At 42.5% G+C, this 26,224-nt stretch overlaps 1 protein-coding gene across 1 annotated transcript in view; it reads left to right on the top strand.

Annotated features, from left to right (window-relative positions):
- Positions 1-206: 206 nt before the first annotated feature.
- Positions 207-26,224, top strand: part of LOC148038321 (AP-2 complex subunit alpha-1-like) — a 125,029-nt gene continuing 99,011 nt past the window's right edge. The window contains exons 1-2 of the mRNA XM_087670558.1: positions 207-571; positions 14,845-14,976. Of these exons, the coding sequence (XP_087526684.1) occupies positions 440-571; positions 14,845-14,976 (264 nt within the window). The 5' untranslated portion in view covers positions 207-439. The remainder of the gene's footprint in view (positions 572-14,844; positions 14,977-26,224) is intronic.

The raw sequence follows: 26,224 nt of genomic DNA, 5'->3' as shown, positions 1-26,224 counted from the left end.
GATTGGCTGGTTTTGGAGTGGGAGGGCCAACAGACATTCGTCACTAATCTTACTTTCTGTGTGTGGGCCTGAACATGGTTTGTCGTCTGTGAAGGCTACGAAGCGGTGAGATGTGAGCGTGTGAACTGCAGCCTAAAGAAGGTGGGGCAGTGGCGTCCATATTAAAAGGGCCTCCTTCTTTCCTTTCCTGAAGTGTTCCAGCTTCCCTGTTTTTTTCCTTCTTTTTGGTGTGGTTTAAGGGTCCGTATATGCATCTTATGTAGTTCACTTCTCTCTCTCTCTCTCTCTCTCTCTCTGTGTTCCATTTCCTTAGCTTTGGTTTCTCCCCCGCTTATTAGGGGGATCTCTCTCTCTCTCTCTCTCTCTCTCTCTCTCTCTCCATTCATTTCGTATTTCGTTGTCTAGCTTCTTCTCGTAGCCCTTCGTCGTCCTTGCCTCCATGGCCCTCTCAGGGATGAGAGGCCTGTCCGTCTTCATTAGCGATATTAGGAACTGCCAGAACAAGGAGCAGGAGCGGCTGCGAGTGGACAAGGAGCTCGCCAACATCCGCACGCGATTCAAGAATGAAAAGGTGAGACCTGGTCCTCCCCTCTCACATTACGAATTTTGATGCTTGCTTGCAACCTCCTAATAGATCGGAACCAGAAAAGGGACATCACGTTCCAAGGCTCTTCAATCTGTGAGGATCAGCAGCGTAGGCTGGCAGGATCTTCATTTCAGTGGCTGTATCAAGGTGGATGAAGCAGCTGCTCAAGGTTTTTGGCGGTTATCGTTAAGGGTACTGTATATACTGATCAGAAGCAGCCATGTTTTGGTTGTCTTCCTTTAGCCTCAGGGACATCAATCGTTGCAAGGCTCTTCAATCTGCGAGTATCACTCCCGGAGGCTCGCATGATCTCATTTCAATCACTTTAGCTACATGGATGAAGCAGCTACTCAAGAGTTTTCGGTGGTAAGGTTACAGTTTATACCGATCAGAAGGAGCCACTTTTTGGTTGTCTCCCTTGAGCCTCACGGACATTGTGTTGCAAGGCTCTTCATCTGTGAGGATCAGTCTCCAAGGCTTGCAGGATCTCCATCTATGGCTTTATTTTACTGGATGAGGCAGCTGCTTATATCGATCAGAAGTAGCCATTTTTTGGTCATCTTCCTTTAGCCCCAAGGACATCAATTGAAGAAACTACGGTCTGAGCAGCACCAATGTACAACAAAATTTGGCAGTCAAGTTTATATGTGGATGATCCAATGCTTCAGGGGCTTCAGTGCAGTGCAGTTTTAAGCACTGTGTGGCAGTTCTGCAACAGATTCCAGGGGGCGATGTTTGCATTGGCAATGTGGGAAAAGTTTTAGACAGGGCAATGTTACATTGGATTTGTGAGCTAGAAACTCCAATTACGATTTTGCCTTAAGCCAATCCAAGATAGGGTTGTTCGTATTTAGATGCCATTTGCTGTGAAACGTGGGTCTGGGAATCTGAACAGATTAGATGGAAATAAATCTATGTTTCATTTGGACAGGTCTACAATATGATAAGTCAAAGTAGGCATTCCCAAAGCCAAGTACAACAAATGCAAACTGATATTTGACCTTTGACCATGAAATTGACTGGAATATGTTTGTAAATTTTTGCATGCTATTATTGACCAAACAGAGCAATGAGAACAGGCTCTTGACATGAACTGATGGGCTAGACCTGGCTGCAACACAGTTTTAATTTGTAAAATGGTAAGGCTTAGCAGTTGGAACCTAGATAGCCAATAACACAAAGGTTTGCTACTTTGACGTGCATCATGATGCCATTGCAAACAGGCAAATATGCTGACCACAAGTGTTGTACTACCTTAATGGCTACCTGAATTACGCAGCCCCTGCATGCTACATGATGGGCAGCTGCATCTCACTGCCACATCAGCAGTTTTGTGTTTGCACTGCCACCTTAACAGCCTAAGTACAGTGCCAACAGCATTGTTGATGTTAGCACAGGCTGCTTTGCAGCACTGCCATGAGCAGTGTTTTGACAAAATGAATCGACCCTGTTTTGCCTTCCCATGTCCTCTTGTAGATCAAAGAGTCATTGAAGGTCATCCAAGATATTGAAGCTTCGGGTGCCTAGTACATGCTGATTTGTGTGTTTTGATTTGGGGTGTCAAAAGTATGCTTCTGTTTTAATCATTTTCAAAGGTTGAATGAGCAGCAAAATGAATGCAAAAGTTTAAACAAATTGGCTAATGAGTGAAGAGGATAGTTCTCCATAATCCGTGGAACTGAATCTTCAGTTTCACATGTAATGATGGCATCAAGCATATGAGCATTGAGCTGAGATGAAAATGCTGCTGTCGGTACTTGCAGATTGATGGCAACAGAGGATAGCGATTTGTCAACTTAGACAAGCACGTGTGAAAGAATCATGATTGTGAACTGGATGCAGTCTTGTGTAATTTGGAATTGTGGAAAAAGAGAGAGATTGCAGCCTTTTGTAATATGGATGGAAAAAGAGAGAATGCAAACTTGTGTCCTATGGATGGAGGGGAAATGAGAAGCTCTTGTGATATGGATCCTCCAGAAAAATTCCAATCTACATAGTATGGATCATAAAGTGCTACAACAATAAAAGACTTTTGGAACTATTAGTAAGCCTAAATTTGATTGAGTGAGCTATATAGAATAAGAACTTTAGGCTCATTGCAAGTAGACCAGTTCATCCATTAAACCTCCTCCTGCAACAGGGGCTGCTTGCTGCCGTTCTTGGGGGTCCCCACACCCCCCACCCCCGGTCCAAAAGAAAAAGGAAAAAAAAAACCAGGGCCTATTTTTCCACCCATGTCTGAACAATAGACACATTGACGTGAAAAGGATCCACCCATGTTTGGAAAGAGACAATAATCTCCCTCGTCTCTCAATGAAGATGCTAGACAGCTCTCTACCAAGGAGAACACGAGAATTTGACAGAGATATGGTATTTTGGACAGTTTCCCCTTAAAATAGACAAGTCCACCTTTGAAGAAACCTCAATTTCTAGTCCCTTGAATAGTCCTACTATTAGAGTGCTGAAAACACAGCAAATAACCTATGGATAACTTATGAAGTTGTCAAGAATCAAGCCAGAAAGGCTGGATCTGGCCTAAGACAGCCGTGCCTACTGAAAAAACAAAGCTGCTGATTAACAGAATCTGATGCAGCTGGGAGTTGAAAGCCTCAATTCACTGAGACAGAACCTCTGGAGATAGATCTGATGAAAAACAAAGATTGGGTCTCCCTTGACTAACAATTATGAGACTCTTGATTGGAAATGAAGCCCTGGTAGCCATAGTTGCATGCAGTTTTGGAATTAGATGTGTATGGCTGGCTGAACCATATGTCTGGAAATAGTGATTTCCACCAGTATGGAAAAGGACAAACACACTTGACCTTTCTCGTATTAAAAAAGGGCTCCCAAACATGAAAAATTTTAGGGTTGCATGTTATTGTTACCTAGATGGGATTGGAGTTTTCAAATGTTTCGAAAATTGTGACTTATCTTTGGAGACTTTTTGAGTTTCCAACTTTTTGGTTTTGAGGAAGGGGGATGGGATTGGCTACCAACTTTGTGCTTTTGTTTTTACCTGAATGCCCATGCTTTTGTTAGTTCATCAGCTTTCATTTTCAGCCTTTAACATCTAGTTTAATGTGTGTTTTTGCAGCATGTCTATTTGGGCATCCAATTGTGCAAAGGTTAAAGTGCAAACTTGTATATAATGTTTATTCATTAACTAAAACACATATAAACTTTTAATTGCCTTTTCCTTGTATTTTATTATGGTCAAGACTCCTCTTATTGATTTTGAGACCCATGTCAATGGGGATTATTGGCTATTTATAGCCTGCCCCTCTTCACTCTTCATTATCATTAGGTCATCTTTCTTCCTTTTGGGAGGTGCACACTCCAACTTAGTCATCTTTCTTCATCTTCGGTGGTGCTATCATCATTAGCTTGATGTGGTGCCCTCACTAATGATGTGGGCTGCGTACAAGAATTGATCAATCCATCATCATTGTATCAGCATTCTTCTTCAGTTAGTGCAGTATTCTTCCCTCATCTTTTGTTGCCTCTCTCTCTCTCTCTCTTTCTACTTCTCTTTGTGTTCGTGTTTCTCTTCCGTTGCATAGTCTCACATGGTATTCTCGCCTAAGTGAGGACATAATTTGGAGACTTTTTGCAAAAGAGTAGGTTTTCCTCGCGGAGGAGTAGCCCAAATTTCCAAAATGTAGATGTTCAGTTTGCATTTGTTACATTTATAGCCTGAATAGGTGGTCCATTGCTTGTTTCCTCCCCAAGGCAGCTAGGTGATACAGGGACTAGGTGGCAACTTTTTGCTGTGAGTGATTTTTTGGTGCAGGTGGCAGCCTCTTGGTGGCAAGCGACAATTGTTTCTTTGTCCAACGCAGCTTTTTGGGAGATTGCAGGTTTGAATATGTCTTATCATCAGTTCTTTGTTGATTTAGAGAATGATCTCTACTTTTTTCTTTGAGAGAGGAAGGGATTTTCGCGCTAGTTCACGCGACGAATGGAGGTCTCCTAGCTTGTTTGTACAGGATCCCTCTCCTTCTTGTTCTCTCCATGTTTCAGAGAAGGGACATTTTGTTGGCCTTCATATGCCTTCCATGGCACCCTCAATACAAGGGCTTGTGCTTTCTTCTTTGCCCAAAGAGAACCGGCTTGATGGTTCCAACTACTCACTTTGGTCGTGTAAAGTGGAGTGTATCCTTGATACCTTTGATCTTTGGGAGTTTGTTACCCACCCTATTCCCCATCCAGTGGAGGATCCCCGAGATAGATCATCGATGGATCGTGTGGCCTTATGGGATTGGCTCAACTCTAGAGCTCGATCTTCCTTCTTTATGAGCTTACAGGATTCTGTCCTAGTGCATGTGCACAGGTTGTGGAACGCAGTGGAAGTGTGGACAAAGCTTGTTTCTTTGTACCATTAGAAGACATTTGCCCACTGGATTACTCTCGAGAAGAAATTACGGATGCTCGCTGTCGATGATTCTCCTTCCATGAAGGATCATATCAACAGGATGGAGGACATGAGGGATGAGCTTGTGTCCCTTGGTAGGATGATCTCTTTAGAGGATATGGCTATGTTGAAGCTTCTATGGGAGGATGTTGCTTTGCTTGTTTTGGAGTATACGATGAGTGCGCCAAAGAGGTAGTCAATGGATCCACCTCCAACAAAGCTTTTGTTGCAGGTTCAGGAGGGGGGAAGAAGAAGAAAGGGAAGTCAAAGGCTAAAAGACAGAAGAGTTTTTTCGGCCTTGACTCTGACTTGGAGAAGCTTATATGCCATGCTATGGAAAGGGAACACATCTAGAGGAGAAATGTGGGAAGAAGTACCCTCACCTTCGTTCGGGAGTGAAGGATGGAGCTAAAATGTTCAAGCCTTCTACCTCTGCTCTAGCGGTTACCCATGAGTCAATGTTTCTTCATATTGTTGACTTGGAGGAGCCTTCTACAGTGGTCACCTCATCTTCTGAGAGGCCTTGGCTGGTTGATAGTGGAGCTTCTAGTCATCTGACTCCACAAGGTGATTTGTTACATGATCTATGTTCTTTTGAGGGTTGTCATTGTTGGATATGTGAGAGTGCGCTGCGGAAGAGGAAATACGAACACGGAGGGAGAGAGAGAGAGAAAGCAGAAAATAAGGAAGAGAAATCTGCACTGACTGAAATGAATGCTGAATACACTGAAATGGACTGATCAGTCCCTACACGCAGCCCACATCGTCAGTGAGGGCACCAGATCAGGCTGATGATGATGGCAGCACCACCACGGGGGAGAAGGAGTGTCGGAATCTGAAAGAAGACAAGTAATCATGTGGGGAGGGGGGCTGCCAATAAATAGGCAACGGACAAACCCTAACCCTAACCCTAAAATGGGCACAAACCCTAAAATGGGCGCAAACCCTAAAAGTGCCCTAAAATGGGCGCCCCACCACAGTGACCAAAAAGTGGGCGGGCAGCCAGTGGCTGCCCACTAAAAGAGGCCAAAAAGAAATACACAACCTAAGACAGCCAGTCGAGAGTGACTAGCCTCCCCCATCATAACACATGACAGACATGTCAGAGCTCCTAATGTCCTCGTCTGACTCAGACTGAGGCTCACAGGCAGGAGATGACAAGGCATGACAAACATGATTGCTAACACCCCCTCTCAGATCCTGGATGTGGCTGAAGGCCGAAAAGGAAATAGATCCTGGGGTGGCAAGAGGAATGCCAATGTCGATGAAGTCCATCGATGTAGACTGCCGCTGAAGGAGCTCCTCACGATCCTGGGAATCCTCCTCTAAAACACTAGGGGCCAGGGAATCCACAGCCACATCACCGAGATCGTCCCCCTCTGAAAGGGATGGGGGGTACGAGGGAACCACCGGAGAAGGTGGGGGATGGGAAGGAACCTGTGGAATAGAAGGTGCACAAGCGGGAACGGGTGTAGCAATAGACTGCCGCGGAGGACCCTGCATCAAAGAAGGGGAATGGAGCCTGTAAAGTCCGCTCTCCTGCCAACCTGTAGATAAGACAGCTCCTGTAGAAGAATCCTCAATAACAACAGCATGCTCGGTGAAGATCACTCGTGTGCCAAGCCTTGTAAGGCCATAAACTGAGAGGAGGGGAAGGCCCAAATCCGGAACATGTAGGGCCTGTGAAAAGGAGCTCGAAGGTCGGTCGGTAAACAAAGGCAATGTGGCAACACCACTAATAGGCACCGATAAAAGGTCACCAACAGTGACTGAACCCTCTGATGGACGGAGATCTTGTAACAAATCACCTCGGGGAGTCATATGACTCGAAGCACCACTGTCCACTAACCAAGGCTGCGCAAAAGACACTGCAACCACGGAAGAAGGATCCTCCTTCAAAGCATGGATATGAAGGAACACTGACTCATGGGTAACAGCAGGTGTAGAGGTAGAAGAAGGCTCCGATGTAGATCCACCCTTCGCTCCCGGACGAAGGTGAGGGTACTTCTTCCAGCATTTCTCCTCGGGATGTGTCCCTTTCCCACAGTGTGGGCACTTCGGTCTCTCTGAATCTGAGTCACAGCCTGAAGAACTGTCCTTCTTCGTAGCCTTTGACTTCGTCTTCTTCTTCGTCTGTCCTCCCGAACCTGCAACAAAGGCTCTAGTGGAGTCGGATCCACTAGCACTGACCTCTCTGAGTCGCTCGTCATGCTCCAAGATAAGCGGGGATAGCTCCTCCCATAGAAGCTTCTCACGGGTCCTCGATGTAAGAAGGCTGGTGTAGAAGACATCAAACCGAGGCGATGGCAGCTGAGTCAAAAGAATCATAGCCATGTCATCAGAAGATATCGTCCGACCGAGGGATGCAAGCTCATCCCTCATATCCTGTAATCTGTTGATGTGGTCCTTCATGGAAGGACTATCATCAATAGCGAGCATCCACAACTTCTTTTCAAGAGATATCCGGTGGGCAAACGTCTTCTGTTGATAGAGAGACGCGAGCTTTCTCCACACATCTGCTGCAGTCTTCAACCTGTGAACATGAACAAGGACAGAATCCTGCAAACTCAGAAAGAGGAAAGATCGGGCTCTAGAATTGAGCCGATCCCATAAGGCTGCACGACCCATAGATGTCCCATCTGCGGGATCCACCTGAGGCCGGGGAATAGGAACAGAAACAAGCTCCCAAAGATCGAAGGAGTGCAAGATACACTCCACCTTGCAGGACCAGAGAAAAAAGTTGGAGCCAACCAACCGGTCCTCTTTGGGCAGCTGAGGAAGTATGGGTACCTGTACAGGGGGTACCAAAGGCTGCATCGTCGGCCCACTGGAAGAGGATCGCCGAGATACATGAATAGAAGGGGGACGGGAAAGAGGAATAGACTCCGGACGACGGTCCTCGTGATAGAAATCACGCCTCCGTTCAAATGAATGTCGAGACAAAAGCTCGTTATCTGAATCATCAAAACCTGTAGACTGATGATAAGACATCTTCTAAATCTGCAAAATACCAAACACCAATAGAAAACTGTGCCGATGCCGAAGAATGACCACCAAAAGGGTCACCAACCACCAGAAGAACCACCAAACTCCAGGAAATCAGGTCGCCTAGCACCAGAAGGTGAAAACGCAGCTGTGTAGGGCACAAAATCCGGAGGGAAAGTTGCCAAGCACCAAAACGCAGCCCAGAAAAGAAGCGCCAGCTGGAGATGAGCCGCCAGGAGGGAAAACGACCACCTTGGATGCAAAACGCAGCCTGTAGGGGAGTCGCCCAGCTGAAGAGAAGGCCGCCCAGCTGAAAACGCAGGGAGCAGGAGCTGGTTGATGACGTGGCAGCCTTTGGAAGGGGCTGATGCAGCAAACGCAAATATTCAGACCACTTGGAGGGGCCGCCTGGCTGTTGGAGAGAAGGGGGGCAGCAACAGATGAGAGGTGTGGTCTCTCTCCAGTCGATGAAGACCTTCGTGCTCTCAGTTTGGCGATGATACCATGTGAGAGTGCGCTGCGGAAGAGGAAATACGAACACGGAGGGAGAGAGAGAGAGAGAGCAGAAAATAAGGAAGAGAAATCTGCACTGACTGAAATGAATGCTGAATACACTGAAATGGACTGATCAGTCCCTACACGCAGCCCACAGCGTCAGTGAGGGCACCAGATCAGGCTGATGATGATGGCAGCACCACCACGGGGGAGAAGGAGTGTCGGAATCTGAAAGAAGACAAGTGATCAAGTGGGGAGGGGGGCTGCCAATAAATAGGCAACGGACAAACCCTAACCCTAACCCTAAAATGGGCGCAAACCCTAAAAGTGCCCTAAAATGGGCGCCCCTCCACAGTGACCAAAAAGTGGCCGGGCAGCCAGTGGCTGCCCACTAAAAGAGGCCAAAAAGAAATACACAACCTAAGACAGCCAGTCGAGAGTGACTAGCCTCCCCCATCATAACACATGACAGACATGTCAGAGCTCCTAATGTCCTCGTCTGGCTCAGACTGAGGCTCAGAGGCAGGAGATGACAAGGCATGACAAACATGACTGCTAACAGGATATTATTTTGGTGCCTATTTGTGGTGTTGACACTTTGCCTTTGTTTCTCGACCATGCATCAAGCTCTATTTTACAAGCCATTTATGTTCTGGACTTGGGCTTTCGACTCCTCTTAGTTTATGGCTTTACTAGGCTTGGTACCTGGGTTGTCTTCATTGAATAGGCCGTTTGTATTGAGGATTCTTCTATAGGGGCTGTTATCATGATAGATTGGCAGGAGAGTGGGCTTTACAGGCTCCATTATCACGACAAATTGGTAGGAGAGTGGACTTTATAGGCTCCATTCCCCTTCTCTTATGCAAGGTCCTCCGAGGCAATTGTCTATTGCTACACTTGTTCCCACATGTGCTCCATCTTCTCCACAGGTTCCTTTCCATTCCCCACTCTCTCCTCCAATGGTTCCTTGCACTTCCCATCCTCTTTTAGAGGGGGACAATCTCGATGATGTAGCTGTGGATTTCGTGGCCTCTAGTGTTTTAGAGGGGGTTTCCTGGGATCGTTAGGAGCTTCTTCATCGGCAGTCTTCATTGATAGTCTTTGTTGACATTGACATTCCTCTTGCCACCCCAGGATTTGTTTCCTCCTTGGCCTTCGGCCACAACTAGGATTTGAGAACGGGTGTTAGTAGTCATGTTTGTCATGTCTTGTCATCTCTTGCTTGTGAGCCTCAGTTTGAGTTAGACGAGGACTTTTAGAGCTCTAATATGTCTATCATGTGTTTTGATGGGGGAGGCTACTCATTCTAGAGTGGCTATTTGTGTGCATTTCTATGCATTTCCTCCGGTTGTTGGGTTCTAGTGTGCTTTTCTTGTGCAGTTTCTGCATTTTCCAGGATGTCCTTGCTTGTCGGACATTGTCCATGCCTTCCAAGATTTTTTTTTGCCACTTGTATTTGTTTGGTTGTTTTACCAGCCCGACTAGCATTAAATGCAGGTTGGCCAGATTTTTGGCATCCTTTTAGGGCAGGTTGGCCAGATTAGGTGATTATTGACTATTTATAGCCTGCCTCTCTCCACTCTTCATTATCTTTAGACTTCAGGTCATCTTCCTTCCTTTTGGCAAGTGCACACTTTGACTCCATCATCTTTCTTCGTCTCTGGTGCTATTGTAACCGGCCTGTTCACTGAAAAGGGCGGTAGTGTACAACCAAAATATATAAATGCTTTCACCCAATTAACATTCGCCCACTTTACCTGAACTTAAAGACACAGAATCAAGAAGAAATACAGGAAGCTAGAATGCTCCTGTTGTATCAAAGACACCCTGTTGGCCCCTAAGTCAGGCGCCCCTTGCGGTATTTCTTTATTTAAAAAAAAAGAGAAAGTACAATGGGCTGTCTTTCACCAATTCTGGGTGAAATTTGGCAGCATAACAGTACAATTACTGACCCAAATCAAGTTAGTTGACCAAGAGGGGAAACTCTGCCCAAGTCTGAAACTTCTGGTTGGAGTGCAGAATTGACCATTTCAGCCCACCGTAATTACTGGTTCAGACCTGTTTTGGAACCTGTTTTCAGCTCATAATGTTCCCTGTACTGTTCTCCAACATCTGTGCCAAGTGTTCCTTGATTTTGACATCAACTGGGCTCTGAAATAACCTCTGAACAGTCCAAAAACAGAACTGATTTAGTGTTGTTTAAGACACTTGCTTGGTGAGGTTACCACCCTCACCTGTTCCTGATTGAGGGCAGCAAACAACTGATCCTGTTCTTGGAGAAAGGAGGCTCTTGCCTCATGCAAAAACAGCATATTCCCACACAACTGTACATGAATCAGCAGAAAGGCCCTCAACTGAGGCATAACCATAACTGTCAGGGAGAGAGAGAGAGAGTAGGGAGCAAGCTCAGTCCTCTGTGCATCATAGACAAGGTAGGCTAGCTCTCAATAGCTCTCCATCTGCAGCTATCCATCTTTTCCTTTCACAAATGAGCCCCCAATACCCAAAAAACTGCACGCCAGCCCCTCTTTAAAGAGGTAAGTGCACAAATTTGTGCCAAATGGCAGCATTGGAATCCCGTTCTAGCCTTCCGGTCTAAAATTCTCCATACTCGTTGCAAAATTTGACCTCGGCACAGACCAAAGGATTAATCATCGTGCAAAAACGAAGATAATGACGCGAACAGATTCTGGGGTCCAAAAATAGTAACTCCCTAAATTTTAGGAGTTGCTTCAATTGCATCCCCACTAGTCTTCTTACCATCTTTGCAGACTATGGCTACATCCAAATTTGTAATGTAGCTCAACTGAAAGTGAATTTCCACTGATGATCCCACATGGACTAATCTCTTATAGATTTGTCCATCTTCACTTTGAACTAGTCTCTTCCAGGCTAGTTCTTCAGCACACTTGTCCATGTACACTTTCACAAGTCTCTTCCAGGCTTGTCAATCTTACAGTGCCATCAGTCTCTTCCAGACTTGTACTGGACCTTAACTGTCCAGTCTTGACTCACTGGACATTCCTGTGCGTTTCACATACTGGCCATGCAACTCGGACGTTTAGATTTCAAGAGGGATCCTAAAAAGAAAAACCAAATAAAGTAGTAATAAAGAAATCAACAAAAAGATAATAGTTATCACAGTCTTGTGACAGCTACCGTCATCATCAGCTTGATCTGGTGCCCTCACTGATGCTATGGGTTGCGTGCAAGGACTGATCAGTCCATCATCATTGTATCAACAGTCAGTTCAATATTCTTCCCTCATCTTGTGCTTCCCCTCTCTCTCTTTCTCTCTCTCTCTCTCTTTCTCTCTACTCTCTGTGTTTGTGTCTCTTTTGTTGTGCATTCTCACCGAAAGGTCTTACCCCAAAGAGAGCCAAGCATTGCACCAAGGGTGTCACATGCAATGGATATCTTCTTTTGCATAGCCTAGGCTAGTGGTTCTTCTTTTTCTTTGTTTGTCCTTTTTTTGATGGATGGCTATAGCTCTCAAGTTCCATAGCAACACTAGAGGAATGTCTTGTGGAACTCTTATTCTTTTTTTTTTTTTTGGGGTGGAATTCTATGGCTCTCAAATTCCATAAGTACACTAGGGGAATGTCTTGTGAATTGCCTATCATAGGAGCTTCCACAATATCATCGGAGCTTGTTGAGACTTGCCCACTAATAGCCAAGTTAGCTGTTTAAGCAACTTGTGTCATAAATTGGATGTGGGCAACCACCTATTGAGCTTGGTGAGAGTCCAGAAGAATTTGACTCTTTTGGGACTAGATAGCTTGTTGGTGTAGACTTCTGAAGAGCCACCTCTATGCTGGTCTTCTTAATCTCTTCAGCAAGGCTTTATGGGAAGCGTTAACTTATTGGTGTACAATTGCACCCCCATGTTTGTTACCTTCAATTTATCTTCAAGTATCTATAGGAAGCTACCACAATGTCCTTGTACCCCTCCCTCTCTCATCAATAGTTATTTTTGGCTTTGGTGCTAGAGTGTAAATTACCAACACTCAAATGCACATTGATAAAGGATCACGAGATGGTAATGGTAAAATGGTGTACAAAGGAAGGGATTGATCAAGGATACAAGAGAAAAATTGCCTAATGTGACAATTCAAAGTTGGCTTGCAATCTTGCACATTGCAAACTCCTCATTGCAGCTCTTGTAAGCCTCCAAATGTAGATCGTAGTAGTTGATCTCCCAATGAGTTTCTGCTTGCTTAAGTCACGTTGAAGTAGAAAGGGAGAGGAGGAAAGTCTAATCTCCAGTCTGATATCATGTATCTTTTCTGGTAGTGGGAAATAGGCTTGAAGTTTGTTGTATGTGGATGACCTAACTGTTGGTCTGACAGTGAACTGCTGTATGCCACAATTGCAAACTGACTGCCATCTATAGCTCACAGTCTGTGATGAGGAGTGTAATGCACCTGGGCACTGCTCACCTACATGCTTATGCGCTGGGCAGGTGATGGGACAGGTGAGGGTGGACGACGTGGCATGAGAGCTTCATGGGCAACAGGATCGCATAAGCAGCCACCAGAGAAACAATGCAGGGTTGTTACTTGTAAGCAGCAGTTCGTAACAATGTAGCCAGCAGCTGACCACTTTGTGTCTGGCCACTTAATCATGCTGATGAAAAAAAAAAAAACAGTATTATGTCCAGCAGATCTGTGAAAGGAAAGGTGTCGGGTTGCTCATTTTCTAAGGCTGCATAAAAATCTTTGCTAGTGGATTGGGAGGTTCATTGTGATCAGCAAAAGCAATCTTCTTCACCTTTTGTTTATGTCTATGCGAGGAGCAGCAATCTTCTTCACCTTTTGAGAGATTGACAATCTGGAGCATTCGTGGCTGAGGATTGATCAAGGATAAGTGTGCAGTGTAGAAGAGTTGTCCTGGTTGGTAGTGAGGCAGGTTCATTGAATGAAGTGAAGAGTGCTGGTTCATTCTCGGGCTCTTGGAGGCAATACATACTTGTTACAAATCTCCATTAACTGCTGTAATAAAGATGTGAGGAACTTCTCTGCCTCTTTGGGTTCTCTCCTCTTTTGTTGAGTTGTCAAATTAGGTCATTGCACCTTACAAGAGCTTCCCATGCGCCTGCTATTGCTTGCAACTCAACCTCTACACCTGGCTTCTCTATCACAATGAGCCCATTATGTCACACTAGTTATTGCCCAAGCCTGTCACATCACGCCTGACATGATAATTGTTGTGTGGCCTATCACATGTTGCTTGTTGGCCTGTGTTTTAGATCCTCGTGCTACTTACCTGGCCTTGTTAATATGCTGCTTTTGGACCTCCCCCCTTGGGCACTTGATCACTTGCCAAGGTTGCATGCTCATTTATTGCAATCCATCAGGTTGGCCATTGTCTTGGCTGGCCATGTTACGTGCTGAACATCTCTTGATCCATATTGTACTAGCATTATGTGCTTATGCACCTAAGCATGTATCAGCCCCATGTCCAGGTGGGGTCACATCCTTCTTGAACCAATAGGGGTCAGATATTTGAAGGAAGGGGTCATTTGTCATAGCTTCATGAGAGGGGTTGCTGGAAGCCCACAATGATTGCTTAAGGAGCTGGCATTGCCCAACAAAATAGTACCATGCCAGGATCTTAGAAACCTAGAACTGTTGCTGTAGGAAAGAAAAATTAGATACTTCGAGGTGCGAGCTCAGTTGCTGGGATTCTAAAGGATGCAGGGACCACTTCTGGAAGCTACTGTAAGCTGATACAAAACCCTTGCTTTAGATAAAACAGGTTCTGAGCAACAAGAAGAGAAGAGGAAATATTGATTATCAGCACTTACCTGGCCATGCTGCTCCATGATTTTGAAAGAGATCAATCAAGGTTGCTAGAGTACAGAATTGTTGGCTGAGGAGGAAGTGGGGAAGGATTTCACTTTATTGGAAGCGGTTGGGCTAAACATACACGCTTTTGAATCGACTGTGATTGCTGTTTTGTAAGATGGCAGGTCAAGGATATCACAAGCTTGACATGAAAACCATCTTTTTCTACTGAATATGGAAATTTATGAATCAATTCATGCAAGCTTGGATGGCTGCTGCATTTACTGCAGAAGACACAGGTTGTCTGGGCTGGGGTGTTTCTGGTTGGGAAAAAGTGAGCTGCACTGATGATTGTCTCTTGCAATGTTTGCTGTTATATGCATATGGCAATCTTTCACAACCAGAAATATTTGGAATTTCGAATGTCCTTACCTCATGCATATTATCCATTGCTTGTGCTGTATTTAGTATCTTACAGCCACATTTTGTCTCTACATTTGTGTAAATAGTTTCCAAGGTTTTAATGACTACATTATTGTGTGACAATGGATGACACTTTTGTTTTAAATGTTGCATGACAGGGGTTAACACTTTATGAGAAGAAAAAGTATGTGTGGAAGATGCTTTACATTTATATGCTTGGCTATGATGTGGACTTTGGTCATATGGAAACTGTTTCTCTCATCTCAGCTCCAAAGTATCCAGAGAAGCAAGTATGTATCCCTGTTTCTCTTAAGAAGTGCTATTGTACATTTGAAGTGTGTATTCAATGCACCCTGGAAAAGTTGCTCTCTCAGAAGCATGGAGTTATTTGTAGAAATTAGAAGACATTTTAAAAGCTTGGAATTGTTCAGTGTCAGAGAGAGGTTTTTGTGTCTGTTTGAATGTCCTGTGCCACATTGTGAGGAAAACATGAGAGTCCCTTGTCTATAAAGGTTCTATAACTTGAAGACCTATAGTGGGATGTCTTGAAGTCAACAATTGTGCTTACCATGCATGAAAGAGACCAGCACTACCTTTGTGCCAAACCTGTAACCCATTGCTTGTGAGTTACTATGCATAGAGCATGTTCTCTTACTGTGTGATTTACTTGAGAAAAAGATTAAGTACATTGGAAGTGCAAAAAAAAGTAAATAATTATTTCTTTTTCTGACACTTTTAGCCAGTAAGTTTGTGCCCTTCTTTCAGTTTTCACTGCTTTAGATCACTCTTGCCGTTCCCTTCTAAAGGAGTAGATGTGTCTGATATACTAGTCTGAACATGTGATGATGTCCCCATGCTTGCAGAACAAATAAATTTTTAGCTTCTTTGACATTCTCTACTCTTAATGATTTTGTAAACCCGATATATTGGTACTTGAAACTGAGGAGTGTGAATAACAGGAAGAGAGGCTCTGTCTCTTTGCCACCTATGTTCAAACTAGGTCTGCTGTGGACCACATATATTGTTTATACAACTGAGATGTCCCCAACTTACAAATGTTGCTGGACTATTGACAATCACTTCTGAGCACGGCATTGATTACATCTCTTGGCTTCGAGGCTACTTTGGCTCTGGCTTCTTATTTATTTTTTGAATTGCATGCCATCAAACTATGTAGCGTACAGTGCTTATGAAGCATTGAAATTAGTAATAGGCCAAGGACCAAGTGCCTCACAGGAGGGTTGAGGGGAAAAGGGTGGTCATGACTTGATGAAGCACTAATTACAATGTTGGAAGTGGAGGAAGAGAGAGAGAGTCAACACAAGACAGTGAACAAAAGTGGCCAGCAGTCCCACACTCAAAAGATGCAAGTTAAGTTAGACCTATCCTAGAGTTAAACTAACTCTAGAAGTAGTGACACAACTTATTAACTTAGTTGTGTCCACACCACATACTAAAACATTGGGTAGTGCCCATAATGAACCAAATCTATCACCCCCCTGTAGTGCTGATGTGATGATGTACAAGGAGTGAATCAATCACCAGAGTATAATGAGTTCAAGGATTTTCGAAATTCCTCAAACTTTTCACGTGACAGTGCCTTGGTGAAAATATCTGCAACATTCTCCTGTGTGGGCTTGTAGATCATGCTAATCTCCCCTACATGTGTTGCTCTATGACTTAGTGATAATGTATCTCACGTGTTTCATATGAGCATGAAACATTGGATTCCATGCTACTGAATAACACTTTGACTATTAGAAAGAATAGGAGTGGGTCCCTCTAAATGAACATAAAGATCAGCCAATACACAAGCTAACCAAACAGCTGCCCTATACTCAGCTTTACAAGATGAGGCAGCCACAGTAGGCTGCTTCTTGCTTAGCCGAGAAATGCATGATAGGGCTTGAAAGAAACAATGTCCACTAGTAGATTGCCTTGTATCATGATCACCAGCCCAATTTGAATCATTGTAAGCATGCATTTGCAAGTCTACCCCCTTGGAAAATAGCAAACCATATGATTGTGTTTCTTTCAAATAGAGAATAATGTGCTTAACAACCTAATAGATCACTATCATCATGCATTGAAAGCTCCAACCCTGTTTTTCATAGGCGTCCTTATAAGTTTACAATCTTGTATGCTAAACCTTACTAGCAACTTCCAAATATATTGTGACTCAGTCATAACAATACCGAATCCCCAAAAAATAGTGAGACAACACTGACGCATCAAAAGTAGATTGCAATTCAGCCTTGAAATCTGCAAATTTTCTCCCATTTGGTCTAGTGAGTAGCATATTATCTACATAAAGAATGATGATGATCAAATCCACCCTTTCCTTCTTGATGGAGGGGGTGGCTTCAGTTGGGCTGTTTTGAAACCCCTGTATTGTAAAGAATGTGTCTATCTTGGAGTACCAAGCACATGGAACTTGCTTTAAGCCATACAATGTTTTATTCAGCTTGCAAACCTTGTGCTTTTTGCCTTGCACAACAAAGCTTGGAGGTTGTGCAACATGTACATCCTCTTCCAAATCTCCATTAAAAAATTGCTATCTTTGTATCCAATTGATGTACATCCCAATGGAAATGTGTAGCCATAGCAATTATACATCTAGTGATGGTCATCTTGGATGTAGGAGCAAACGTCTCCTCATAGTCAATGCCCTTTTTCTGAGCATATCCCTTTGCAGCTAGCCTTGCATTGTATCTATCAATTGACCCATTAGATTTCCTTTTTAGCTTATAAACCCAATGTGTGCCAATGGCCTTTTTGCTGAAAGGCGAGTCAACAAGACTCTAGGTGTTATTTTACTCAATAGAGCATATCTCATCACTCATGGCTTGCATCCAATGTACCTCCTATTGTACATTCTCAAAACATGTAGGCTCATTCTCATCCAAAAGAGTACTAGCAAAAGGATATGCTTCCTTCCTGATCATCAATAAGATGGCTTGTATCAACAAAATGTGCCCCCTTGCATTTCTAGCACCGGAATGTGTACGTTGAGGCAAAGGAGCATCCATGTGGCTCTCTTTAAGAGTATGCAACAGCCATCCAGGGACTGTTTTGGTTGTATGTATAGCCATAGCAATTATACATCTAGTGATGGTCATCTTGGATGTAGGAGCAAATGTCTCCTCATAGTCAATGCCTTTTTTTTTGAGCATATCCCTTTGCAACTAGCCTTGCATTGTATCTATCAATTGACCCATTAGATTTCCTTTTCAGCTTGCAAACCCAATGTGTGCCAATGGCCTTTCGCTAGAAGGAAAGTCAACAAGACTCTAGGTGTTATTTTGCTCAAGAGAGCATATCATCACTCATTGCTTGCATCCAATGTACCTCTTGTTGTACATCCTCAAAACATGTAGGCTCATCCTCATCCAAAAGAGTACTAACAAAAGGATATACTTCCTGATCATCAATAAGATGGCTTGTATCAACAAAATTTGCCCCCCTACATTTCTAGCACCAGAATGTGTACGTTGAGGCAAAGGAGCATCCATGTGGCTCTCTTTAAGAGTTTGCAACAGCCATCAATGGACTGTTTTGGTTGTATGTATAGCAACCCTTTCTTGCACAACTTGCCATTCACTACCCTAGGAGAAACTAGATCAGTTGGAGGCTGATTTTGAGGAAGCGGGGTAGGTTCAACATGCTGTAATGGCTGATTTTTGGTACCAAAATCAACTCCCAAACCAATAGCATATGGAAGGAAACCCTCAAATACATCCAAAGATTCTGATGTGGCTGGCATTGTAGAGTTGAAGCGGAAGCAGATAGAGGGAGAGCAGAGAGTAGGTGTATTAATTGAGGTGCTTGATGATCCAAAATTGAAGTGTTGAACAGGGAGATAGAGTGAGAGTGAGTCAATGGATAGGTGTGTACTAGTGTTGTACACACAAAGAATGAAAGAATGTATTTATACTTAGGGTATGGTACACTTATACTCGCTAGGGTGAGTTCATGTGTGTGGAGTAGTATATACACGGGAGAGTGTAAAGGGCCTTTGCACCCAACAACCTCCCACTTAAAGGTCTGAAGCGAACCTTTAACCAACTCCCACAAGTCTAATGCAATGCTCATGTTGAGCCTTTGCAAGACTTTTAGTGAGAACATGTGCAGGGTTATCCTGTGATTTGATCTTAGTCAGGGTCACTAGACTATCATGTAGAACTTGTCTGATAAAATGATACCGAACATCAATATGTTTGGTACGTGCATGAAACATGGCATTCTTAGCGAGGCATATCACATTTAAGTATAGGTGTTTTGGTGGGCAGTCCAAAATCCTTGACCAAATGACCAAGCCAAAGTGCTTCTTTTGAAGCTTCAGTGGCTGAAATATATTCAGCCTCAGTGGTAGAGAGTGCTACTATTTTTTGCAATCTAGAGCACCAAGAAACCGTCTCACCAGTCAAGGTAAAGATGTACTTGTTAGTAGACTTGTGAGTATCCAAGTCACCTGCCATGTCTGCATCACAATATCCCTGCAGATTTAACGTACCCTTGCCATAGCAAATACATTTTCTGTGTGTGCTCGTAAGGTACCGTAAGATACATTTCATTGCTTCCCAATGTGCTTTGCCAGGATTTGACATGAACCTGCTTACAACTCCCACTGCATAAGGAACACCCTTCATAGTACTGGCTACCTTATCATCTTTTGGGCAATCTGCTTTGCTAACCTTAAGATAAGGTGAAAAAGGTACACCAAGAGGCTTAGCATCAGCCATAGAGAAACAATTAAGTACTTTGCTGATGTACTTTTCTTGTGAGAGAAATAAGAGTTGTTGCTCTCTATCTCGTGTTACACGCATGCCCAAAATATATTCAGTTGCACCCAAATCCTTCGTGGAAAAGGCTGAATTTAGCTGTCTTTTCAATGGCTTAATTTGGCTTTTATGCTTACTAGCAATAAGCATATCATCCACATAAAGCACAAGTATAATAAGGCTTCCATCATCAGTCTTCTTAATATATAAGCAGTGATCTGCACTTCTTTTAAATCCATGTGAGAGCATGAAGGCATCAAACTTTTTATACTATTGTCTAGGAGCCTCTTTCAAACCATACAAGCTTCTCTTAAGCTTACATACCAAATGCTCCTTTTCATGTATAACAATGCCGTCGGGCTGTTTCATTTACAACTCTTCTTCCAGATCACCATGCAGAAATGCAGTTCTAACATCCATCTGATCAAGTTCAAGATCCATAGATGCTACAATGGAAAATAACACTCGAAGAGTGGTCATTTTGACAACTGGAGAAAACACTTCCTAAAAATCAATGCCCTTCTTTTGTGTATAGCCCTTAGCCACAAGTCTAGCTTTGTGTTTGGGTTTGCCATCCACACATTTGATTTTATAGACCCATTTGTTAGGAATGAGTTTCCTATCCTTGGGCAATGTAACCAAATCCCAAGTATCATTCTGATACAATGACTTCATTTCTTTTTGCATAGCTAGCTCCCACTTTTTCTTTAATTCACATGATAAGGCCTTTTATACGTAAGAGGTTCACCTTCATCTGTGAGCAAAATGCAGTCCAAAGAAGGATCAAATCTTTGTATAGGTCTTCTAACACGTGTAGACCTTCTTATCCAATGATCTGTGTTATTAGATAATGGATCCACATCCAAGGGAATGTCAATGACCTCATTGTTTGGCTGCTGAACTGTATGTTCAGGTTGCTGTAATACAATTTCAGGCTGCTGTAATTCATTTTCAGCATGCTGATTTTGGTGCTCAAGTTGATGTTCAACATCCCCTTGCTGCCTATTTTCATTTGGCTCAATAATGATACGCTGATTGTCATAATCAACTTCAAAAGGAGCTGAATTTTTAGTGGCTGATGGCTAGTCAAGTAACTGATCATGCTGAAATTTAACTTTCTTTTTGTCTGAGTCATTAGATGTGACATTTTTCAGCAACTTTGACTCATTGGATACCACATCCCGGCTGCGTAGCACCTTTTTCATGCTTGGAACCTAAACTCTATAGCCCATTTTACCTTCATCTCCATAACCCATGAAGATGTCTCTATAAGATTACATGTCAAGTTTGGTTCTGCTATTAATAGGTACATGTACATAGCATTTGCAGCCAAAGACTCTAAAGTGGTCATATGAAGCAGGTTTGCCAGACCAAACCTCTTCAGGGATGCCACTTTCAAGTGCACGATGTGGAGATCGGTTGCAAATATGCACCGCAGTTTTAAGTGTCTCTCCCCAAAACGATTGCGAGAGATTAGCTGTGGATAGCATGCACTGAATCTTCTCACATAACGTGCGATTCATTCGCTCAGCCACGCCATTAGATGATGGATTATAAGGAGCTGTAAGCTCTCGTTTAATCCCATTGTTATCACAAAACTTATTGAATTCTTTAGATACATACTCTCCTCCATTATGTGTTTTTATGTATTTTAACTTTAAGTCCTTTTGATTATTAACCAATGCATAAAACCTTTTAAAAGCATCCAATGCCTCACTTTTCTGCTTAAGCAAGTGGAGCCATAGCTTCCTAGATTGGTCATCAATAGAAGACACAAAATAACGGAAACCGCTATGAGTTTTTATTGGCATGGTGCAAACATCAGAATGCACTAAATCCAAGATACATACCTTCTTAGAGACTCCATGAGAGTATGGACTCTTTACACTCTTACCAAGAACACAAAGAATCAATTCTTGACCATTTTCTAGAGCCAGGTGTATGGTGCCCATTCCTTCAATATCACAGGTATGATTGTTGCCAAGGTAGACTTTTCCAAGATTACCTTCTGCATAAGTAGAAAAACACTCTAGAGATAGAGTTACATGAAAAGAAGCACTGTTGTCAATAATCCACGATTGTGACAAACCATTATGAGCTGACAACAAAGCATCTCTCACATTTGTTTTAGTGATATACATGTCCTCCACTATCATAGTAGGCGGATTTGAAAATGCAACCAGCAAATCAATATCTTTATCCTATTCTATTTCCTCAATAACAACACTAGACACCACATTTGCTTTTTCTGTCTCTTTAGGGCTAGAGCTGCCATCCTTGTCATTCTTTTTGCCTTTTGCATTAGCTTGCTTCTTGCGTTCTTGTTATTTTTTAAAGTATTTGCAATCAGGCTTTTTATGCCCTTTGCACCCACATTGATAACAAGTTACATCTTGTTGTTTTTCCTTGCTTTTGCTGCGATTTTTGTGTTTTTATTTGCAGCATTATATCTTTTTTCAGTTCTTCCTCTTACATTGTTGGCTAATCCACTGTTTTCTCCACTTTTCTTGTGTCTAATCTCTTCATTTAGAATAGAACTGCGCACACCATCAAATGTCAAGTTGGGGTTATTGCTCAATGACAAACAATGCTTCACATGAATTAGGCAAGGTCATGAGCAAGAAGATAGCCCTCAATTTAGGATCAAAAGTTGGCAAACCTGCATCTTGTAACTGACTCAAAATACGAGTGAAAGTATTCAAATGCTCTGAGGTAGGCTTGGACTCATCAAGCTTCAAGTTGATCAACTTCCGTATGAGATGTACTTGATTGACAAGAGTTGTATTCTCATAAGTAGCCTCATCAAGCTTCAAGTTGATCAACTTCCGTATGAGATGTACTTGATTGACAAGAGTTGTATTCTCATAAGTAGCCTTGAGTTTCTCCCAAACTACATAGGCAATATCAAGCCCCTTTATATCAACCAAGTTATCATCTGTGATGGCCATTTTAATGTAAGTAATGACATTTTTATTCATTTTAGCCCAATCCTCATCTGACAAAGCAACAAGCTTATGTTTTGCTACATCATCATCACAATCCTTTAAAAAGAGTATACCTTGCATACAAAATTCCAAAGTTGGACTTATCAAGCTTCAAGTTGACCAACTTTCGCATGAGATGTACTCGATTGACAAGAATTGTATTCTCATAAGTAGCCTTGAGTTTCTCCCAAACTACATAGGCAATATCAAGCCCCTTTATATCAACCAAGGTATCATTTGTGATGGCCATTTTAATGTAAGTAATGCCAATTCTCATCTGACAAAGCAACAGGCTTATGTTTTGCTACAGCATCATCACAATCCTTTAGAAAGAGTATACCTTGCATACAAAATTCCAAAGATCAAAACCATTGCCATCGAATTTGCGAGTCTCAAAGAGATTTTTTGTGTCAGATGTAGATGCATTGCCAGCCATCTTCAACAATATACAACTGCAATAAAGGGCTAAATGCTTTCAGCCAATAGCAAGGTTGCTGAATTGTAATAGCAAGTACACACTCTTGTACTTCCAAGGTGTCCAAGGAGCAGATGTTTCGTTGCAATTTCAGTCTCAAGTACTGATTACAGCATATACATGAATCAAAACTGATACATTTACATTAAAGACAGCTCCCATGTTAGTAATACATCACCAAAATTCCCAAATGCAATGACCCAAATGCTGTATTTACCACTGTTTCATTGCATAGTGAATATTCAACAATACATGTACCCAGAGAAGTTGCCCTTTTTCAACATTTGAAGCGTCCAAAACTCAAAAGACTTCCACTCAGCAGTGAATGTGCTGCAAATTTCACTGTCCAGTCGCAAATCGACTCAAAATATATAACCAATGTGAAAAACCTTAAAATTTCTGCTGTGAATTTGCTCCAATTGCTTCAATATATCTTCTCGAGCATCAAGTATGGGCTAATGTTGCAGAAATTTCATGATTTCTGCAAAAGCCCCAAATTTTGGGGTCCAAGAGTGCACAATTTCCAAGAAATTGGCTCAAACAAGTAAAAAATTCACTTGCATTTGAGAATCTGTAAAATTTCTGAGACCCCTGCACTCAATGTTTGCAATTTATGGATCAGGAGTCATTGACACTTATGTTTGGCACCAAATCTAGGAAAAGCCCCAAATTTTAAGGAGCAAATTTGCACAGATTCATGCTCTGTGCTTGCTTGCGTGAACACCCGGAAGAGGGGAATGTAAAGTAGGCAAAGCATCAACCATTTGATGCCTCTAAAGAGTCATGAGACTGCCAAAACTCATGTGCTCATATCTAGCATGCTATAACTATGTATTTTTCATTGCAGGAGTTAGTATATTAATTGGAAATGCACTACCAGATCTCTTCACATAATCATCCTTAAGAAAGAGACCTTTGTACAAAGTATTAGAAAGCCTCAATGCATAATCATACTCTCTCTCACGAACAATGCATTTGTCAATCTCAAAGATGACTTGAAATCCACTTCTGTTAAAAGTGGACATAGAAAGCTAGTTCTCGGTATTTCTAGGCACATACAGAACATCCAAAAGTTGCCATTTGCTTGTTGTAATCACCACAAACTACACGAGAAGTGTTGTTGGCATGATGCCTTCTTGCCACAAGGGACTGAATGTATAGAAGAGAACAAACACTTCCTGGAAGTAATGTGTTGTGATGTATCACTATCAAAATACCAGGTATGCCGAGTTTCTTTTCTATTAAAGGCTGACTCATCCATAGAATAATCACAATTGCATGTAAGAAAAAATATTCCTCCTCCACGAGGTTGGTTAAAACATCACCATCGGTCATGCAAGTGGCTGATGTTTCTTGGATAGCTGTATTGGAGTCCTTTTTATTCTCTTTTGCAAGCTTGTTTCTGCATTCTTCAATATAATGACTTGGCTTTTTGCAATAATGGCATTTTTTCTTCTTCTTAGACTTATCTGCATCATTGCTGCCCTTATTTTAAGGTTACCCAACATCAACCTTGGGTTGATTTGCATTTTGTTTCTGTTTCCCTGTGTTTTTATACCTAGAAAGCATGCCTAAATCACTTGAACATAGGGCCATATTCTTTTCTGCATCATTGGTGCCCTTATTTTAAGGTTGCCCAACATTAACCTTGGGTTGATTTGTGTTTTGCTTCCGTTTCCCTTTGTTTTTATACCTAGAAAGCATGCATGAATCACTTGAAGATAGGGCCATATTCTTTTGAGTTTGCTCCTCTTGAAGCAAGAAGCTGGTCAACTCTACAAATGTACGATTTTGAAAGAGATTTCAAAGTGATGTCCACCATCTCACCATCCCACCGTCTTCAATTACATCATCAATGTTGAGCAACTGCTCACACAAATCTTGAATGTATGTGATGTGATCTATCATAGAATCATCTTCATTCATGTGAGCATTGGTTAACTCTTTATGCAAGAAAGAGGCGAGAGTCTCACTGTTACAACTTTATAGAAACAGAATTTGTATCCTTTTTCATTAATTTGTCTATATAATGATTTATTAAATTTGTTTCCTTTGCACTAATTAGATATAAAGAAAAGTGCATTGGAGCTGGCCACTGATGAGTGGTCACAGGTTATGGTGGACCCACGCTGTGGGTTAGAGAAAAGATAGTTCACACTTCCACCTATATGGCCCGATTGGGTGCCTGTGACCAGAACTCACGCATATCAGGGTTAGATTCGCACACAGAAAGAATCGATGCCTTGAAGTGTGGGCTAGATCCACCAGAACAGACAGTTACAATCAACAAGATGGCATGATCATGAAATGCTTGTACAATGTGCATGTGTGGGCTGAAAGCTTGAAATGCACATTCCTTTGTATAGGAAAGTCACATGAAGATTCTGATACCGTTTTTGCGATGTACACGGAAAAAGCTTTCATATGACACCCATATTGGGGGGTCCCTAAATTTTAGGAGCCTCGAATTAGCCTAAAAATGCTAGTCCTAAAAAATAGGTTTGTCATTCTAAAAATAGTAAATTCTGTACTCTGATTGTGCTTACTAAATTTGGTTGTTTCTATTCTTGACAGTATTCAGCCCAAAAACGAAGGCCATAGAGAAGAGTGTCACACAAGTTTCCAAGAGTCCTACCACTTGTCACATCTCATGACATGTGGCTGGACACTTGTCTTGTGCTACTCCACTTTCCCCTTTTGTACTAGCTCTTCCCTCTCCTATAAATAAGAACTCGTTTTTCTTCATTCAGCATCATTTTTCTTTGCTGTAAACTCATGTACAGCACCACAGATAGGCAGAAACTGGCCCCATCCATCCCCATTATCATCCCCCACTTCTCCATTATCAAATTCCTCCATATTCCCTCTTCTATCACTGCTGTTTTACAGGACAACAAGCCTGTAAATTCATTACAACACCTCCTTCTCGAGCTCTTTCTTCCATTTTAGCAACAAGAAGCAAGCCCTATCCATGTACTGCTGATCAACGATGGAGAAAGGTTGATTTCCCCTCTTTCTTCTCTCATACTGTAAAGAAATCAGTTCTTATCATTGCATAATAGATAATGCACGTGTGTTTGCACATCTTTGCATGATCTTGTGAGAGTGATAATTACTTCTCCTCACTCTCAGGTTGATTGTAACTGAGCTCTTCCCTAAGGGACTTGGGTTGAGCAGAAATACATTCCTTCGGGGGGGGGGGGGGGTGTGGTTTGCCCATCTTCAACCCTCAATCTTGTCTCTATTACTTTTACATTTTCATGGCTGTAATTTTGTGAGTAATTTTCATTTTCAGCTT

The sequence above is a fragment of the Lygodium microphyllum genome, chromosome 3 (assembly GCF_053477565.2).
Source record: "Lygodium microphyllum isolate KBCC chromosome 3, Lygodium_microphyllum_v1.1.10, whole genome shotgun sequence".
Taxonomy (NCBI): Eukaryota; Viridiplantae; Streptophyta; class Polypodiopsida; order Schizaeales; family Lygodiaceae; genus Lygodium; species Lygodium microphyllum.
The sequence above is the reverse complement of the archived record's forward strand: the minus strand, read 5'-3'. Positions and strand labels throughout refer to the sequence as shown.